The sequence below is a fragment of the Centruroides sculpturatus genome, unplaced genomic scaffold, assembly GCF_000671375.1.
Source record: "Centruroides sculpturatus isolate CEXI.00-Female unplaced genomic scaffold, Cexi_2.0 scaffold153, whole genome shotgun sequence".
NCBI classification, from domain to species: Eukaryota; Metazoa; Arthropoda; class Arachnida; order Scorpiones; family Buthidae; genus Centruroides; species Centruroides sculpturatus.
Genome location: NW_019384491.1, coordinates 501,648 through 521,874, shown reverse-complemented (window position 1 = coordinate 521,874; position 20,227 = coordinate 501,648). Strand labels below are relative to the sequence as shown.

Genomic DNA, 20,227 nt, shown 5'->3' with positions numbered 1-20,227 from the left:
TTTTTTCCATATCTGAGTATGAAAGTAAAGAATAAAAAACCGAATTTTGCATGGTAACGTGAATATAAAAAATGCCAATGCTATTAAAGCTTGGACTACAAATATACAAAAGGATCATGTGTGATATCTCGAGTGGAGTCTGACTTAATGAAAGTTTTCCTGTTATTGGCATTTACGTTATTTTTAAAATCTTAACTATATCAGATTGGTGAAGCATTCTTTGCCTATTCATTGCATAATTGTTATTAATATAAAAGTAATTTTTTAGATACATCAAAAGAACATTTCTTCAATGATTATTGGATCCTACTGTTACCACAGGGTCGGCACCAAAAGATGCCACGTCAGGACTGACACCACGGTGCCTTAAGAGATACAGAAATCGCGATAGCGGATATGTTTTGTTTCACGGGAGAGCGGTCGCTTCGGTAAGCGGTTAGAATTGGATTGGAGGAGATTCGAGAGACAGTGCGTCCGAAAGAAGTGCACTTAACTACATTGAACGTAAACAAATACCCGTTTATTTGCATAGGATTATACATATATATAGTATTAAAATAGCCCCTGGACGAAATTTAGCTATTGCAGATAGGTGAATGTAAATCCGAGAGTATGTTGTTCGATGTCTTAAATAGTTGAACAGCCAGAGAACTGTCGAAGAGAGTCGAGGCTGGCGACTAACAAGATAGCGAACCTTACCTGACCAACTAACTCGAGATGATTGACAAACTCTCTCTTTGGCATTAACGATCCTCTTCTTTTATTTTCGGGTCGTTTCCTAACTTCTCGTGCCTTTTTTGGTGATTATTAAATACACAAATTTGTGCTGTTCAATTCCGGTTGAATTTATAAATGTCTTACCTTTAAAAAAATTGAATCCGAGGGAAGGTGTAGTCATATCTTTCAAGACTTAATTAATGTTGGAAAAAGTTTCTTTCAGTAGAAAAAAGTTTTTAACATTATATAAAAAAGAATTAACCGATGTTTTTTCCGAGAAACATATTTAGTCTAGGCTCTCACACTAATAGAATTGAAAATTGTCAGAATTTTTAATTGTTCGCTTACTCTATGGTTCGAGAAACCAGACATCTTAGCAGTTTGAATTTAATGCATCTTTACTACATTTTCTTGCTATTGTGATGTAGCACATAACCAACTTTATATTTAAATTCAAGAATTAATTTCGAGCAGACGCGGTATTGTAAAATATTCTGCCAGATAACATTGTTAGTATATTCTATCACAAAACTATTAGAAACGTGTCTATCTTTTGATATCTTATTGCAGTTAATTTTACCTTTGTATTATTTTAGAAAAATATTTTTTTCGTTTATCTTCGAAAAAATATATATTTTATTTAAGAAACACATTGGTAGAATAACACTCAAATTCATAGACTTATTCAAATTTTTAGCTATTAGTTTATTTAAAGTGTCTAGCAATTTAACAATGCAGCTATTTCAAGAAACCGTAAAATACTTGAAAGAAAAATTCATTTTTTTTAAAGTATAAAGAAAAATTATAAGGCAAAAAAAAGACGATTTTAAGTACTATTCCGTGAATTGTGAAGAAAATTGCATAGAACAATCACCATCAGAAAAAGAGTTCTATAATAGACTAAACAAATGTATCTGTTGAGGATTACGAACTTACTAAAAAGCGTGGAAAGCTTATTAAAATAATACTGTAAATGTAAATAATAAATAAAGTTTCGTTAAGTCTAGTTTCACTCGAGATACGACACATCATTCCTTTTATCTGCCAGATTTTACCCGAAAATTTCATCGCATTACACGCCCATTACATACAAGAGACCATGCCGTATTTCGTTTGTTAATTTTTACCCTACTCCGAAATATTAAGCAATGTAGATACCAACACACACAAACACGTCGTTAGTATTTTTCCGAATTCTGAAGTTTTTCGGTTTACAGGAATCAAACGTCGAGTTTAGAAACAAAACAAAACTCGAAAAGTCACGTTTATTATGAGTATAACATTTTTACGTGAGAAAATCAATATCACTGTATACTTAACATAAATAACAAAAAATATTTTAATATAAATGTATTATCCATACAGTTAGTTTTCCACATTGGTATCAATTTTATATATAAATTTATTTTATTAATATAAAATAAGACAATTTATACTCTCGTAATAAATTTAGTTTGATAACTGCATATAAAGTATAAGTGGTTTCCTTATTTTCAAATATAATAAATATGTTTTCAATAGCCTGATAAGTTTATATAAAACTAGAATCATTTTCTAAAAATCCCAATAAACAACAAATGCAAAGTAAGGAATACGAATATTTAAAGTCTAGGAAATGTAACATATATTATAATAGATTATAAAACTTTGTTTAAAAACATTTGGAAGAATTCATAATTCTTTATATATATAAAAATTCACTTTAACTTACTCAATTGTTATTAAAATGTAAATAATAACCACGAAATGCAAAATAGAAATTAAAGATTTTAAATAGAATCTGTTACCAATGATAGTAATTACACAATTATTATTCAAAATTGTCAAGAGATAAAACCAAATAAGTTAGTTTGACATAAAGACTTTTGAGTAAAAAAAATTTATATTCATTCGATCAAAAATTCCAAATACTTGAATATGCTGACGTCGATGAACAGTGTTCAATGGCAGGCCGTAGTTAATATTTTGTGATACTTTTGGTTTCGATGTGTTACTCTATTGTACAGTACGCATTGAAGATCTTTTGTTGTAATTTATTTAACGATATATTTTTTGCGTGTCACTATACAAAATTTGTTTGCATTTGGACAGTTATTTCTTTCTCTAGGCAGTGTTGAATAGGAAAACCGCAATTACAACTACTGATACATGCTTTAATATATAAATTAAAGAAAAATTATAATTCAACGAAAGTTATATGCAATATTAACTGTTACATTATTACTTCTAGAAGAAAAGGTACAAGTTGCAATAAGAAAAATAAATGAACAAAGGATCGAAAATCACAGGTAACAAAAAGTTATAGAAACATTTAAGGCTGCAAGTAAAACTAGAAAAAGGCTGTGTAAATGGCAAAAACATTAGATAAGAATCTTGATTAAATGGAAAGAGTAGATGGGAATAGACTGTTAAAAAGAATTGCGAGGCATCAAAATATTTCACATCAACAAAACAGATAAAAGATAAGAATGGTAAAATGTTACGATACCAAGAGAAAATAATGGAAAAATTGTACTACTAGTTTAGGAAGATACTGAATCATGAATACTGAAAATTACGGGAATGCACGCGAGAAAGTTGCAGCAGATATAAGCAAGAAGGTGGAAAAGGCATTTATAAAATGAATGAATGAAAAAGCAACAGGAGCTAATCACATCTCAGCTAATATACGGCAGGGTTTGAAAAAAAAGGTGTAGTATTTTGTCAAAAAGCTGCGGAAGCAATAAAAAAATACCTGGTAACTGGAGGTAAAATGTTTTGGTGCAAATTTATAAAAAAAACATCGAGATAATCAAAAATGTGATAATTACGAAAAAATTAAATTGTTGTCGTACTCAATGAAGATCTGAAACAAGCGTGAAAGGAAAATTAAGGAAGAAGGCAGGTATAGGTGAGGAACACTTTGGTAACATGGCGAGAAGTGGAACAGCAGATGCGATCTTTGCTCTAAAGCAGCAAATGGAAAAGGACAAAAAAATGCATGCAGAATTATACATAACATTCATAGACCTGCAGAAAGCGTACAATAAGGTGCCTAGACAGGAGATATGAAGATGTATGAGAATAGAACAAATACCAGAAAAGTGTGTAAAATTTCCAATAGGAATGTACAAGGAAGCAATAAATCAAATAAATAGTACTGGAGGTACGATGGGAAGATTCACTATGACTTCAACTGCACCAGAACTCAGAACTCAGCCCGTTGCTGTTTGATTTACTAAAAGATGAATTAATGGAAGATGTAAGGAACAAGTCACCGTTGAGTATACTGTTCGAGGACGGCATTGTGCTATGTGAAACATACACACATAAGGTGAAAAAGTCGCTGTAAAATTGAAGAAAAGATTTTAAAGAGAGAAGCATGAAAAAAAACAGATTATATATGATTTCCGGTAAAAAGTTATAAACAACTCCAGAATAAAAAGATATTAACAGCTTTCGAAATTAACTACCTCTCTGGGATCATATATAGCAACTGACAGAAAAAAAAGTGCAGAGATCCAACGTGGTTCACAGTGGAATGGAGAAAGATGAACGAAATGCTCTGTGATAATAAAATAACCTAAAAAATGACAGAAAAAAATTTACAAAACCGTAGTAGAACCTGCAATGATATACAGTGCCGAGATGTGGACAGTTACAGGAAACTAAGAAAAAGAAGATAGAAACAGTAAAAATGGGAATTAGTGATATGACGAATCAGCACAGAATAAGGAACGATTACATAAGAGAAACACTCAATATGGGACCTAATGAAAAGTAGATTAAGTTGCTTTGCACCTGGAGAGAAGTAAGGACTGCGTTGAAAAGAGGATTAAGAAGCCGTAAGTGATACAAAGCAGGAAATGAAAAAGATCAAAATTGACATGGAATGACAAAGTGTCATAAATTTCTTGCGACAAAGGAAATGGACCAGAGACAACACTCTGGATGAAAAGATCTGAAAAAACACATTAAAGTTGGGAATGTTGACCTCATATAAGCATGGCAACAAATTTACAAAAACAATAATGTAAAACTATTAACGTCATACATGAAAACATGTTAATAAAGCAATTTCCTGTATCCTGAATATAATTTTATAAAAACTTCACGAAGCTGCTTCAAATCAAAGTAATTATCCTACTATCTAAGAAAACTATAAATTTGACAGAATAAGTATTCATTATTTTTCAATAAAAGATAATTCAACGTCCCTTTGATCATTATTATTTGTCAAATCATTGTCTTTATGCTTTATTATACGGAAGTTTTTTCTATTCCTTTTATTTTTCCAAGAAAGCGCTATAGAATCTCCAGTGCTAAGAATTACTGGCAACAAAATTAAGCCGTGGAATGCAGAAAATGTCATTGTTAGAAGCAAAATTTTGAAAAATATAACAAACAAGTAACTACTACCGAAATACAGAACCGATACCCCTAGAATTGTCGAAGCACATCCTTGAATTATTGGATAACCCGCAGCGTATAATGCGTATCTCATCTTACCCGCAGGATCGCTTTCTTCGCTACTTATGTAAGCGTACGTGATGTGAGCGGAATAATCTACACAAAATCCCGCACTCATAACTAGAATTATCATGGAAATAGTGTCAACATTAACGTCCCAAAGAGACATGTATCCAACTATACACACCTCTATGGAGACTACAGTTAGCATGACACATATAGTACATGTGAAATTTGGTATAAATAAGAAAAGTACCAAGGATACTAGTAATGCGGAAAGGCATACTGTCTGAATGCAAGTTGTTGTCACATTTAAGTATTGATCATAATAAACGAACCATGGATCATGTACGAATACTTTAAATTTACTATCATCCGCTATTTTACGAACTGTTTCCATCATTGTCGTTTCTGCACTGGAGTTTTTTATATTATAACTAAGAATATAACATCTGGACGCTATAATTCGATCCCCTTCAGTGTTAAAAACGACGTCGTTTCGAAATCTGCGGAAACTTTTAACATTTAAAAATACATTTTTCAATCCATCCAAAAACTCATAGGAATTGTTCAAGTTATATCCTTTGAAGACCAATTTAGAAAGTGCACTTTCGCTAAAAGATAAATATTCTCTCAGCCAGCATTCTGTTGTAAGATAACCACTGATAAACGGAGCAGTTTCGAAAGTATTTAGAAGGCTCTCGACATCTTTTTGAGTTTGTACATCGGAATAATCTAAAGTCTGGTTAATAACAATTTGTATTCTGTGCGGGTGAAGTGTGAAATATTCATAATGATCAAGTGTAAAAGGAACCGCGTATGAGGTATACGGAAATATTTTCTTGTAATCTAGTCCCTGTTTAATGTAATTTATGCAATAAATCCCCCCCGCTAAATAGCAAGTATATATTACAGCTAATAATATCTTAATATACAGTTTTTGTAAATATTTCCCTGCAACATCTCGCAAGAATGCCATGATGTATAATTCTTGTGAATTTCTTTCGTTTGCATCTGAAAAACGTAAAATGTCTTTGAAAAACATATGAAAACAAAGCAATTCAGTATTTTCGTTAAATTTTCCGCATTTTCTTACCTGAAATGATTGGTTTAAGTGGAAATAGAAATAACGGATGAAGATTTCGTTTTTCTCTGTAACCTTCCAGAGCCATAATCCCACCGAAGAAAAATATTTGATAGATGTAATCGAAGACTAACGACACTGCACAATAAGTACCGAATATCCGTACAACTCTATAAGGAGTGATAAGGCATGTACAAAAAGCAAGAATATTGGTTATAGAAGTGACAGAAACAGAAACTGCAGCCTCGGAGTAAGAATCGCTCATTCTTTTCTTCACTTCGTCGTTGCTGTCTGTACGTCTCCAAGCAGATAAAAGTACAAAAGAGTCGTCGATGCCGATACCTGTAGAAATAGTCTGTTTAGTGTCGTTACAGTTTTACGGTAATAACAAACGAGTTTAATATCATTTCTAAACACTAATAAATATAAATCCGCAGTTTAAAAGTATTTAAGTGATAGAGTTGAATATGCAAAAATAAGCTTAATGAACTTTTTTTCATATTAAAACAGGTAGAACTCTGCTCGTTTATTGTTGTATCAGACGAGTTTTGCTATCAGCATCAAAATATAATGCTATAGAAATTGTAGACTTTTTTGCAAATTGTATCAACAATTAAATGACATCGTTACAAAAATACCTTCTTACCGCTGTGAGCAGCAGTAGAAAGACATCTTGAGGTTCGAACATGAATCTTTAACGATTCGTCTTCTAATGTGACGTAGATTTTCTTAAGAGTTTTTTAAAGATTAATTTTAATTCAATTGATGTACTATAACATTCCTCTATGTTCACTGACTTACGGCGTAAATTTGGTATATTTTTAAGTGCTAAAACTAAATTAGTATTATCTTGCTTGGTTAAATTAATAATACATTATTATCTGTAGAATTTCTGTTCAATTCATTACATAGACTTATAGTATTAATACCTACCGACTTGCATATCAATGTTCATACAACTGTAATCTCTTAATTAAAGTTTGCCTTTAACAACAATAGAGTTTAGTGCATTTTGATGTTTTTGTTTTAAAACGTTCGAATTTGTATAATAGATCTTTTTGTATCTTTTTGTCTTCGAATTTGTATAATAAATAATCTATTTCACATCCTGTTTCATCAACGCCTCTTGAATGTGAATCTACACGTCAGTTTATTTAAAAGTAAAGATAGCATTTTAAAAATGCATTTGACCACGCCTGGTGGCCGGCCATTTTATACGAACTGGTTCAAGCCAATTGCCCGCATAACATTTTAATGCTCCTAAGGAGCTATCTCTCAGAAAGGTCTGCAGTGGCCATTGAGAAGTGGAAAACACTGCATAGGACTACTATTTCCAGGGGATGCCCAAAGGGCTTGAAATCGTGCTTCCTCCTCTGGGACACGTTGTACAAAGGCTGCTGAGACAGTGATCGAATCTTATTCTTATTGGTAATCCATATATTTATGGTTACGCCGAAGATACGGACCTCTTCCTCTCAAGTCTCAACCAGGAAACCCCGCATAACCTAACTAACAATTTTTTTTAAGATATCTACAAGTGGAGTGTAAACCGCTGCCTAAACATTAACTACAGTAAATGTTGTGCCACGGTCTTTTCCAAGGATAATTTCCTGAAAAAGAAGCAAGTAATTAAAATTAATAAACACAGGATTCAAAACACAAATAACATCAAATATCTTGGTGTGCTATTCGACCTAAAACTTTCTTGGAAGGACCACACCTATCATATATGTGACTAGCAGACCTTGCTACGCGTTGTTGTGAATCAAAATGTATCTATTATAAATGTATAACACTTCCCCTGTGGTGGGGAACTTTTTGAAAAATCACTTCTTTGTGTACATTCTCTTGACCTATTAAAATGCAATCAAAAACGCAACAAACTGCATCTATAGTATAAATAAAAGCAGAGTACTTCCGATAAGCCTGAATCTTGTCCATCTCCCCTAGTACGGGGAATTTCGACATGTATAGTATATAAAAACACCGTTCGTATTCGAATGCAGCGTTGTGTCAACATTTCAAGGAATCGGTAGGAACAAATGAACATTACATTTTTATTTATATAGACCAGTGTTTTTCAACCTGTGGGTCGCGACTGCCAGGGGTCGCAAAGCCATATACGGGGGTCGCGGGTAAAAGAAAAAAGTGTAGGTCCTACACTACAGTAAAAAAAAACTACAATTTTAGTGAGAAGGCTGTGCCTGTATATTTTACAATACAATTGGTTTTTTATCGATATTTAAATCTCATCAGAAAGAAAATTAAATACGTACAGTAATTTTTAAAATCACTGACATAGTTTTAATATGACCGTGGAAGGTCGCCAGAATTTTTTAACTTGTAAAGGGGTCGCGTATTCAAAAAGGTTGAAAAACACTGATATAGAGAAATAGATGATCTGCTTTAGTTCATCCTTACAGAAAAGCAAACTTAGGTCGTCGTACTCGTAGCGTTATCTGTTGGACATAAAAGCCTTAACCGTAGATGATATCATTTAATTTATATGAATGTTTAACGGAATAATATACAGCCTATATCCACCCTGAAGTTCCATTCTAAATATTGGTGAAAGAATTTTTGAAATTGGATGAGTAGTTTCAGAGATTACCCCTACATACAAACTTACAAACATTATTTCTTTATAATATCAGTATAGATAAAGCGACGAAAATAAACTCATTACTGCAGCATATCTCTAGAAACTTCTGGGACCTAGACGCCGAGCACAGCAAAACTATTTATAAAGGGTTTTTTTTTTTACTATTGAACACAAGACTGTGTTATTATTAAAACACTTGGCGTTTATCCACTTTATTGGTGTTTTAATAATAACACAGTCTTGTGTTCAATAGTAAATAAATACGAAAACACGGTTTCAAAAAACGAATCAACTATTATTTATAAAGGGGTTATTGAATCTATTCTCACGTACAGTACGTTGTGAGGTGTGGGGTGTGCTGTTCAGAGGGTGCACATCTGTAAAAAGCTTCTCTCTGCACAGCGCACAGCAGCAATTGCCATCACCAAGTCCTATAGGACTGCACCTACTGATGCCCTTCTCCTCATAGATAACCCCCATCCATTGGTTCATCCTGAATAAATACCTGTATCATCAGCTAAAGCAGGGGTGGCCAACCTTTTTAGCAGGCGGGCCAAATTTCAAAAATAATATTTCCTGCCGGGCCACGCACCTAATTTTTTTTTAATTAAAGTAAACAAGCAAGCGTGCTACACCTTCATCCGCGTCGTTGCTTTCCAGTAGGTGAGATCGTGGTCAAACACTTGCCTGATTTAATGTAAAAAAAACACAAAAAATAGGTATATTTATTTTTTTGAAGAAAATAAAACATAACCGAGAATCATTTATTTAATAACCGAGAAACATATTTATTAGACAATTTAAAAATTTGACTTTGTTTTACAGAACTAACAAGTAAGTGCATCAAAATTGACCTGGACTGATGTTGTCGCTACACGCAAACAGTTTTCCAAATGAACATCAGTAATTCGTGTTCTCACTTGTGATTTGATATACTTCATGCGACTAAAAAGTTGTTCACACGCATACGTGTTTCCAAATAGCGTAACCATTGACAGAACATGATTGTAAAACGCAAGATATTTATCCTTGTCCAAATACGTTTCGTAGAACTCTTCCAAACCTTCTTAACTCTTCTAATGTTCATTTGGTGATATTACAATAAAGTTAACATTTATGTTCATTTGACTTAGCTCCGCGGGCCGTAACACGACTCCCGGCGGGCCGCATGCGGCCCGCGGGCCTCATGTTGGCCACCCCTGAGCTAAAGCAAGTTGCCACATCAGAAATTGACATGGACCATTTGCAGTCTTTAATTAAAAAGTTTAACCTCCCTGCAGACATAAGTGTCTTAAGGAAATTCCTCCTGGAACATGGTCTGGACATTAACTACGACTTGCATACCCATCACTTTGTCAATGACCCAGGCTTCAACATCTGCCTCTATCAATCCACCATCGCACATGGTATAAACTACTACACTGATGAATCCAAATCTCCAAAGGCAGTAGGCACGGCTGTTATCCTCGATGATCCAGTGAAGAGGACCTTCTGGCAAGGTGCCTATATAGACTGGATCCGCCTTGCTCCATCAACCAATCCGAGTCGCTAGGCATCCTTAACATCCTCAGGCGTATCCAGGATAATATTACCAGTTACAATGGTAAAAACATCAACATCATTAGCGACAGTCGTGTCGCCCTTTACCAGATTCGTAAGAGTAACTGCCATTTCCCCATTATAAACAATACCTTAAAGATCCTGTACGAAATCTCGAATACTGTCAATATAAATTTTTCCTGGATCAAAGGCCACTCAAGAAACAATGGCAGTGACAAGGCAGACAATCTCGCCAAAAAAGCCTGTTCTTTATCCACTCTTTGATCCCCAGTCCTGGGTTCAAGGTAAGCTGAACTTCATTCTAAAGTCTTGTTGGCAGACGGAATGGGAGCCTGACAAGACCTCTCACCAGCAACTTTATCCTCAGCATCTCTCGCAAGATCAGCATTTTGTCACCAACACGTCATGACCCAAATACTAAAAGCACATGGCAACTTCAAAACCATCCTCTATAGGTTCTTGAGGAAGGGGAACGGTTTGTGCCACTGTGATACTAATGAGAACAAAGATCCAATACATCTAATCTTCATCTGCCCGGTTCATTCACGCCACCGGGCAAACCTTTGCAAGGCTATTGTGAAACGAGGCTATCTTTGACCCTGAGAACTATACACTTTTTTACAGGACATGATCATCTATCAAGAATTGAAGACCTTCTTGAGACAACTGAAACTAACGGACTATACCACTACTAGCCCAAGCGGCAGACGGCCGGATGGCCGAGCGGACAATGTGGCAGCCTACCGCTCTGGGAGACCAGGAATTGAATCTGGACAGGTCAATGAATCCCCAGGAAGTTTTCGGGGGTTGTCCGTTCGGATATGTCTGGCCCCGTCCCTCACCACCCGGTCGCCCCATTGTGGGCCTGGCCAAACCCATAATGGGCCTGCTATAAGAGGCCCTCTTAATGCCCATAGGGCGGCAAGAGTATTAAAAAAAGCCCAAGCGGCACTTAACGGACAGTTCTCCTGGACCAACAGGAACCCCCAAAAGGGGACACCTTATTGCTTCTTCTCAGTGCCATACTTTCTTTTGCTAACTTTTATTAAGGTTGCTTCATCTGTCCTACTCTTCAAAGTATTACTGCTCTATGGGCCTACTTCTTCCTTGTAAATACAAATTACTCTGCCTGCGTAAACCATTGTTTATCCTTGTCTTATCCAGCAGTTCCCTTTGCTGCTCATGTCCTCACCCTTTTACTTTAAAACCTCCAACTATCCCACTTTTCCAAACTTTCCTCAAACCGCTCTCCCTCCTTCCTTTTTTCAAATCACTCACCCATCTTTCTTATCTTTTAAGGCTACACCATTGAGTACAGCCTTTCTTCTTTCACACGTGTGTGTGAATGAAGAAGTTTGTTAGTGCTAACATTAAATTAAAATGTGATATCTTAAAAAGTTCAAGATATGGTATTTTCAATTGATGTTACTTGACCAATGACATTGTGCCATTTCGTACCATACTAGTATCACGATACACGTGACAATAGTAGGCTGAAATAATTAAATCCTTTATGTGGTTTTCGTTTAAATATTTGTTATATTATGGTATTTAATTTATATAAATAGAAAGGTTATCTTACGTAAGGGTTTTATCATACCGAGTGACCAATCTAACACAGAATCCAGATTTTCTTTTTATACTGTACACAAATTGAAAACTTTTTATAATGTGTTACTTTAATAACTTCGTGTGATAAACTTTTACCTAAGACAACCTTTGTAGTTATATAAATCAAACACTATAATATAATATAAGGATTAGTAGCACGAAATAATCTAATAATCTTAATGTTTGTACTTATCTTTTACCTGGACAACGCTGGGCTTCCTCTTAGTGATTTTTTTCAATTTGGGTATGAGGAAACCTTTTTCCTAATGCGAGCTTTTATTGTATAAAAAATATAAAAAATACAGTGGTGCCTCGTATAACGTACTTAATCCGTTCTAGGTGTAAGTCCGTTAAATGAATAGTCCGTTATACGAAACGCATTTTCCCATAGAAATACATGTTAAAACATATAATTCGTTCCGCAGCATAAAATAACGTCCTGTACCATAAAAAAATGAAAATGGAGCAGTCACCAATTATGCCGGGTAGTCAGATGTTGTGAGGAGGAGGTGGAGGAACACTTTCTTCACACATTCATACAGATACAGACTTTTTACACATTGCAGCGGGTCTTTTTTTATTGTTTTTTAATCGGATTCAGATTCAGGAGAGGCTACCGGAGCTTGCGGGGTCAACTCCTCTTGTTCCATCCTTTGTTTTTTCCCTGCTGGCTTCTTGAAAAGCATGTCCAATGTGGTCTGTTTCTCTCTCTTCTTCAACACCTGTTGGAAATGACGGGCAAGAGTGTCATTGTAGAGATCATTGATCCTGTTGGCCTCAGCTCTGTTTGAATAATGAGTGTTGGTAAACTCCTGAACCTCTCCCCATTCGACAAGGAGGATTTTGTCAACTTTCACTCCTTTTGATGATTTCTTGCATTATTTCAATTGAAATCACTTTTCTGTTTTTTTAGAAGCCATGATTTGCACAACACTTGAATAAATGTAAATACCCTGCACTGTGTTGATGTACCTAATAAACAAGGAAGCAAGCCTAATCCCAACGCTCTGTACTTCAGATATACTGATAATATATTCTAATAATACTAATATATTATAAAAATAACATATTGTCATTGGCAACGGCAAAAGAGTGGAAACATCATCGCACTTGTTCGTAGAAAGTCCATTGGTCGCCTCACGTAACTGCCGAACGGAAAGTCCGTTGTCCGCAACCAGTCCGTTGCTCGAGTCACGTAACGGCCAAACAGAAAGTCCGTTATTCGCAGCGTCCGTTATTCGAGGCGTACGTTATACGAGGCACCACTGTATTTGAAAAAATAAACGTTAAATCTTTATCTTCACCATAAAACAATCTAAATGTTATTGGAATCTGTTATTAAACTGAAAATTTTAATAGATGATAAATGACCTATTACAAAGGAAGAATTAAAGTTGCTTTGTTTCAGAGTTAAAAGGAAATTAAAGATGACTTAGACTTGAAAAATTAGGGTCATTCTTGTTACCCTAAGATTATTTCTTAGCAAATAAAAAAATGTGTGTAATCAATAATTTTCGCAACGTTTTTATTGTTCGAAAATTTTTTCAACAGATTGAATCTATATATATAATCGAGACGGGTTGATAATAATAATAATCAGCGCAGAGACCAAACGGTTAGGAGTTGAAAGTTGAAATTTGGTACACAGTTAAGGTACGTCACGAGAACGTACACTAAGAAGGAATTTTTCAAAATTTCCTTGGGGGGAGAGAGACAGGATTAAGGTTTCAACAATGGAAGTGTTAAGTAACAATGGCAGGATTAACAATGGAAGTGTTGAGAATGAAAGTGCCAAGAATGGAAGTTTTAACAATGGAAGTGTTAAGAGAAAGCGACGGGCAAGGTTTACAGACGCAGATGCGGTTTCTTGCTTTTCTGATTGCGTTTTAATCGAGTATGTCACGAGAATATAGGGGAGACCGGGGCAAGATCGGCATGTTAAGCTTTACTTAAATTTTGTGTAATAAATACTGCTGTAAACTGAAAAAAAAAGCTTTGCATATTNCCTAATTTTTATTTATATAAAATTACAGAATACGATTCTAATAGATTTTGAAGCATTTCAAGTGAAAGAGCATGAAATTATTTACCGACAATTGGCCATAAAAGCATTACACAGTCTTATAGAAGCTGTAATAGACATTTATATAGATTCTGTTAAAAAGTATCAATTATAGGCGAAAAATCAATGGCAAGTCAATTTAATTAGCAAAAAAATTCGTGGATTAAATTTTATAGATGAAAAACATCAGATATAACTGGTTGGATTGAACATAGTAATTTACAAAAGTTATTAAATCATCTCACAACGTATAACGAATAATTTTTAGTTAAAGGTGGATACATAAAAAAAAGAAATATTTTTAAATACTGGAGCTACAGTTATTTAGACATCGAACTTCTTCGGTGTCAGAGATCAGATAATATTTAAAAAATTGTTATTGCCACAAATATTATAAATAAAAAAGCATTGTTCTCTTTGCGATATTTAATAAATAAGTAACAAATATAATTTAAATAATTACTATATTGAACTATTTCCCAATTCTACTTTGTCTCATTTTTAAAATATTATTTTAAGTTGTGGTGTTTTAATTTACTGAAATATTAGGAAAAAAATTGCAAATATATATTAATAATTTTCAACCACATTGGATATTAGTACAAATTGTAAAAATTATTATCGCATATTAATTTTATATGAAGCAATGAATTGAACTGAAAAAGTTTTTAAATATGAAAATCTTTTCTAAAGAAATGAATTAAAAAGTTTTCTCACTATTAAAATTATTTATAAACTTAATTTACTCGAGAAATTTTTAATGTGAAAATAATTTATAACCTGAAAAATTAATTTGAAAATTAAACACAATAAATTATTTGTAATCTTTATTTAATTCACATCTGATATTAATGTAAAAATAATTTCATTTCGGTGTTATATTATTTCATACAATTGTCATGCTTTAATTTTCTCAGATTTATAAAATAATTCAGATAGAACATTGTTATAATCAAAACAAAAATTAGTTCATAAAGTGAATTAGAAAAAAATCTGACACCTACTCACTTATAAAAAATAATTAATTGTTAAAAACATTTGATAATTAAACTTATTGTTAAAATAAGATTGCAAAATGCAATTCTAATAGATTTTGAAGCATTTCAATGAAAGATCATGAAATTATTTATCGACAGTTGGTTATAAAAATATTACACAGTCATATAGAACCTGTAATAGACATTTATATAGATTCTGTTAAAAAGTATCAAGTATATTTTACTAGCTAAAAAAAATTCATGAACTAAATTTTATAGACGGAAAACCATTGGATATAACTGACTAGATCGAACATAGTAACTTACAAAAGTTATTAAATTATTTCACAACGTATAACGAATTATTTATATTTAAAAGTGAATGTATAGAAAAACAAAATCTTTTTAAAAACTACAACTACAATTATTTAGACATCAAACTTTTTTTGGTGTCTAAGATTAAATAATAATAAAAAATTTGNTTGTTGGAGAACAATAAAAACACTACACTCAACAAGCCACCCATAAAACTCAACTGCCTAACCTATAACCAAAGTCTCCTTTTAATTTGTTTTTAAAAAAAAGCGCTTGACAAACTTGCCCCGCATGCCGAAGTTGCCCCGGTCTCCCCTACACAAAAAAGGAATTTTTCGAAATTCCACCAGCGGGGTGAGGGTGTTAACACTTCCCCCCGCGGAGAGGTGTGAACAATGGAAAGGTTAAGAAAAAGCGATGGGCAAGATTTACGGACGCAGATGCAGTTTTTTTCGTTTTTGTGAGAAATCAAACATCTTTTAACCAATCAAAAAATTCTCTAATTAGTCTGGAAACGGGGGAATCTAATTCTTTCATTGTTTGAAAACGGACAACATTGACTGCAACGTAATAATCTTGATCTTCGCTATTGTTACTTTTTGTCCGAGCAATGCCAGGCCTATCTGCTAGTTTATTTAATATTTAACCAGGGCTGTGGAGTCGCGTAAAAATCTACCGACTCCAACTCCGACTCCGACTCCGGCTAAAACATCAAAACTTTACGACTCCGACTCCACAGCCCTGTCTACTAACGTCTGACGCAGTTTAGCCTAGTAGGATATCATACAAATAAGTAATAAGTAACTCGGTTTCAAAAAATAAGAATTTGTAAATAACATTTTACTTTTTCTACTGATTGAAAGCCCTGTTACCGATACAAATTTAGTATAATATCATATACGCCATTAAACTTTACAGTACTTATTCAACATACGTATACTTACCTAACATAAGAAACGGAATAGCCATATTTATATCGACGTACTCCATTCCACAATACAATAATAATCCAAAAGCAGAAGCTGTAGATATAAATGCCGAAAGACAAGCTGCGATACCCAGTAAAGGTTTGCTAGCGACACCTCTAGAACACGAAGACAGTGCCGAAAAACATACCATAAGAGCACCGAGTATTAAGGTCAGATGCCAAGTCTTCTGACTGCTTGTGTTTACTTCGTTGTCAAGTGTGTCTCCGACGACATAAGAAAATTTGATATATTTAAATTTCAAATTCGGTAACTTTGCTAAAACTTCATTTTCCCATCTGGACGAAATTTGATTCTTCTCTTCTGTACCAGAATCCAGTTGATATATGAGTCTTACTGCTTTGAAGTCTCTCACTAAATTATTTTTATCTATAAACACTCCTCCTAAGTTTATGAGAGGTACTATGGGCTCTCCTTCAGTCTTCTCCAATGGATACCTGTGGAATAGAATCACACTGTAATGAAATTTCCTTTTGTCAGGAAAATAATGTTAAATCTGCGTATTCTTTTATTAGTGGGTAAAAACATATAACTTTTTATTATATATTGTCAAAAACTATTTTTTCTATTTAATAATGTATGTATAAATCAATTATAATCGAGTAACTTTAGCAAAAGGATGCTGTAACTGTAAATACATTAGCTGTTAAATTTACATATTCTAAGTGTCTAATGTGGCTCTACGTTATTAATATTAAAAAAAAACGTTTCATTTTTATCATATTTGAAACAACCAAATTTATATTTTCGTAATAATTGTGAAACGATAAGATTCATATTTAATTGGAAAGTATTCAAAGTTAATATCAATACGAAATGGAAAAAAATTTAAACGTTTGTATTTACGTTAATTATAAAACTGAAAAATTCAGTATCAAATATTACTGAAATGAATTAAAGTGGCAACAGCGGCAGGACATTCTGTGCGAAACTTACCCCTATTTACGTATTAAACACGTGAGAAAAGTCAGAAAACTCTCAGTTGCCAGCTAGTCAATTAGCTAAGAACTCTCCTCGACAAATTACAAGTGTTGAGAGATTTTATCTTTTCAGCTACGTTAAGATTAGTGATAATAATGATTTTTTATGGTAACAGTTTTGTGTGTGAAAGAAAACAACCTAAAAATTGTATGTAATTTTTAAGATTTATACACAGAAATTGTGAATTTGAGAGGTAAGCTTTTATAATTGTCAAACGATTTTAAAATGTGTTATTATATATCTTGTATAATAAATTTTAAAAGTTTTTTTTTGATAAAGTTAACCTACTAATTATCCTTGAATAATATATTTGAATTAAAATATTAATTTTTTTAAATTGCAGAATGTAAAAATAATGTTGATATGAAAAAAACATTATTAGTAAATTGTGATATTAATTTGGTACAGATTTATTCTGTCGAAGTACAGTAGAGCGTCTTTTATCCGAATCAATTGGGGACTGGGGGTTGTTCGGATAACTTATTTTTCGGATAACCGATTATGTACGAAAAAATATCCCATGTTGAAATTTTTCTCCGTTGCGTGTCGCTTCGCGTTGAATTTCGTCGATGTTAAGCCTAACGAAAACTTTCTAAAATAATAATCGTGGCTATTGTATCGTTAAAAATTATTTTCTTATTTCGTACAAACAAAATAAATATATTAAAAAATATAAAAATTAAAAAAATATATATACTTAAGAAGATGATCTAGTGTCAAAAACGTTCAATTAAGCACCACACACAGACCTCAGAAAAACACCACACAAAAGTGCCAGTGCTGCCAGCTAAAACACACACACCAACGAAAAAAATATTGGAGTAGCCCAAGATATAGCCAAAGATTGCAGAGCCACAGCACTAGCGAAAATTAAAATTTGCCGACCGGAATTCTTTCGGATAACCGACTTTCGGATAAACGACGCTCTACTGTATTGATAAATAATAGTAGTAGTGGTTTGAGTTGCGCTGATCACAAAATTAATTTTTCGAGTAAATTACTATCGAATAAATTAAAATTACAAATAATTTTTAAAATTAAATTAAGATCGCAAGTAAAAATTTGTCGAATGGAATTATTTCAGATGGCAAAATTAATTTTTAGATCACAAATCTTAANGAAGTTCGATGTCTAAGTAACTGTAGCTCCAGTTTTTAAAAATACCTACCTATACAATGTATTGATTTTGAAAATATCTATTTTTTGTTTAATTAAGAGTTGTTCGTAAGATAGAATATCGCAAAAAGAACAATGCTTTTTAAAATATTTGTGGCAATAACAAGTTTTTAAATATTATCTGACTCAAAAACAGAGGAAAAAGATCAAGAGATGGTATAAATACTGCTTATAAGAGACTGGTTCGATACCTCGCCGAGAACTTCTTTTGCAAGAACCTCTTATACAAGAGCACCGTTTTCAGAAAGTAAGTATTTTTATTTAAAAGTTTGTCTTTGACAAAAATTTTGACTTAGAACTAACTCTAGATATAAGCAAATTTTTCGAAAATCCACAAGTTTAACATTAATTTNTCTAGAATCGATTAATTTTATGGAAGAAAACCTTTCAAACAGCCGTAGTCCGTAAACTCCACACGTGTCGGGCTGTGATTGGCAAGGACTCGTACAAAATAGATTCATAAAGAACGGAACGTATCTACATTGTTATAGGGGGTCGACTGTATTAAGACAAATATCCATCAAGAAAATAATTAATTCTAGTACTAATGATAAAACTATTACTCGACACATTATTTTTAATCTTAATTTATAAAATACGTATCTGAAATTAGACCAGGAATATGTCAAATTTTAGATAAAGTAAATGAAAAAACTGGAAATGCTTAGATAAAATATTATTTTAAGCATTTCCAGTTTTTTTCATTTACTTTATCTAAAATTTGACGTATTCTATTTTATTTAAGCATTTACAGTTTTTTCATTTACTTTATCTAAAATGTGACATTCCTGGTCTAATTTCAGATATTTTATGCTTAATGCTTATAATGCTTAAATAATATATAATGCTTAAATAAGTAATAATAATAATAGTAAAAAATAGTAAAAAAGTAATAATATAATGCTTAAATAATATTTTATTTAAGCATTTCCAGTTTTTTACTTATTTAATCTATTCATGTATAAACAAAAACATTTCAAAAATAATTTCGTCTTGGTGTTATATGATTTCATACAATTGTTGTGTTTTAATTTTATTGGATATTAAAACATTTAATAATTAATTCAGAAACTTTGCCTTATTCTTAAGATAAAATTAATTTAATTAAGATTTGTGATGGATAAATTAATTTTGCAATCTGAAATAATTCCATTCGATAAATTTTTATTTGCAATTTTAATTTAATTTTTAAAATTATTCGTAATTTTAATTTATTCGATAGTAATTTACTCGAAAAATTAATTTTGTGATCAGTGCTACTCAAACCACTACTACTAATCTATACTAATATTATAAAGAGGTAATGTTTGTATGTATGTATGTTAGTTTGTATGCAGCAGGTAATCTCCGAAACTACTCATCCGATTTCAAAAATTCTTTCACCAATGTTTAGAATGGAACTTCAGGGTGGACGTAGGCTATATATTATTCCGTTAAACATGGGGGATGGACAGTTCTTTACGGTAAGCCTTACGGAAAAGGTTACCGTAAAGAACTCTGCTTCTATTTATACCATTTTAGATGCAGTTTTTTCCGTTTTTGATTGCGTTTTAATAGAGTACGTCAACAGAATGTACACTAAGAATGGATTTTTCGATATTCCCCCGGCGGGGGAGAGAGACAAGATTAAGACTTACTCTGAAAAACTTGGCTTCTATTATACTATTTTAGATGCGGGTTTTTGCGTTTTTGATTGCGTTTTAATAG

General features: G+C 32.7%; 2 protein-coding genes across 2 annotated transcripts in view; both read right to left on the bottom strand.

Moving 5' to 3' along the window:
• The window catches only part of LOC111621791 (patched domain-containing protein 3-like), an 83,857-nt gene that overhangs the window by 46,763 nt on the left and 16,867 nt on the right, over positions 1-20,227 (bottom strand). The gene's annotated exons all lie outside the window — the stretch shown is intronic.
• On the bottom strand, positions 2,436-6,681 carry LOC111621781 (patched domain-containing protein 3-like). Its single transcript, XM_023364029.1, has 2 exons — positions 6,263-6,681; positions 2,436-6,180 (listed from the first exon to the last, which is right to left on the bottom strand). Exons 1-2 carry the CDS (start codon positions 6,513-6,515, stop codon positions 4,883-4,885), a joined length of 1,551 nt encoding a protein of 516 aa, XP_023219797.1. The 5' UTR covers positions 6,516-6,681; the 3' UTR covers positions 2,436-4,882.

What these genes read in the sequence shown, in the direction of transcription:
- LOC111621781 (XM_023364029.1), bottom strand. Translation starts at nt 6,515, where the DNA reads ATGAGCGATTCTTACTCCGAGGCTGCAGTTTCTGTTTCTGTCACTTCT. An exon ending in ACTTAAACCAATCATTTCAG is followed by an intron (nt 6,181 to 6,262) that starts GTAAGAAAATGC and finishes TACGTTTTTCAG; the next exon opens with ATGCAAACGAAAGAAATTCA.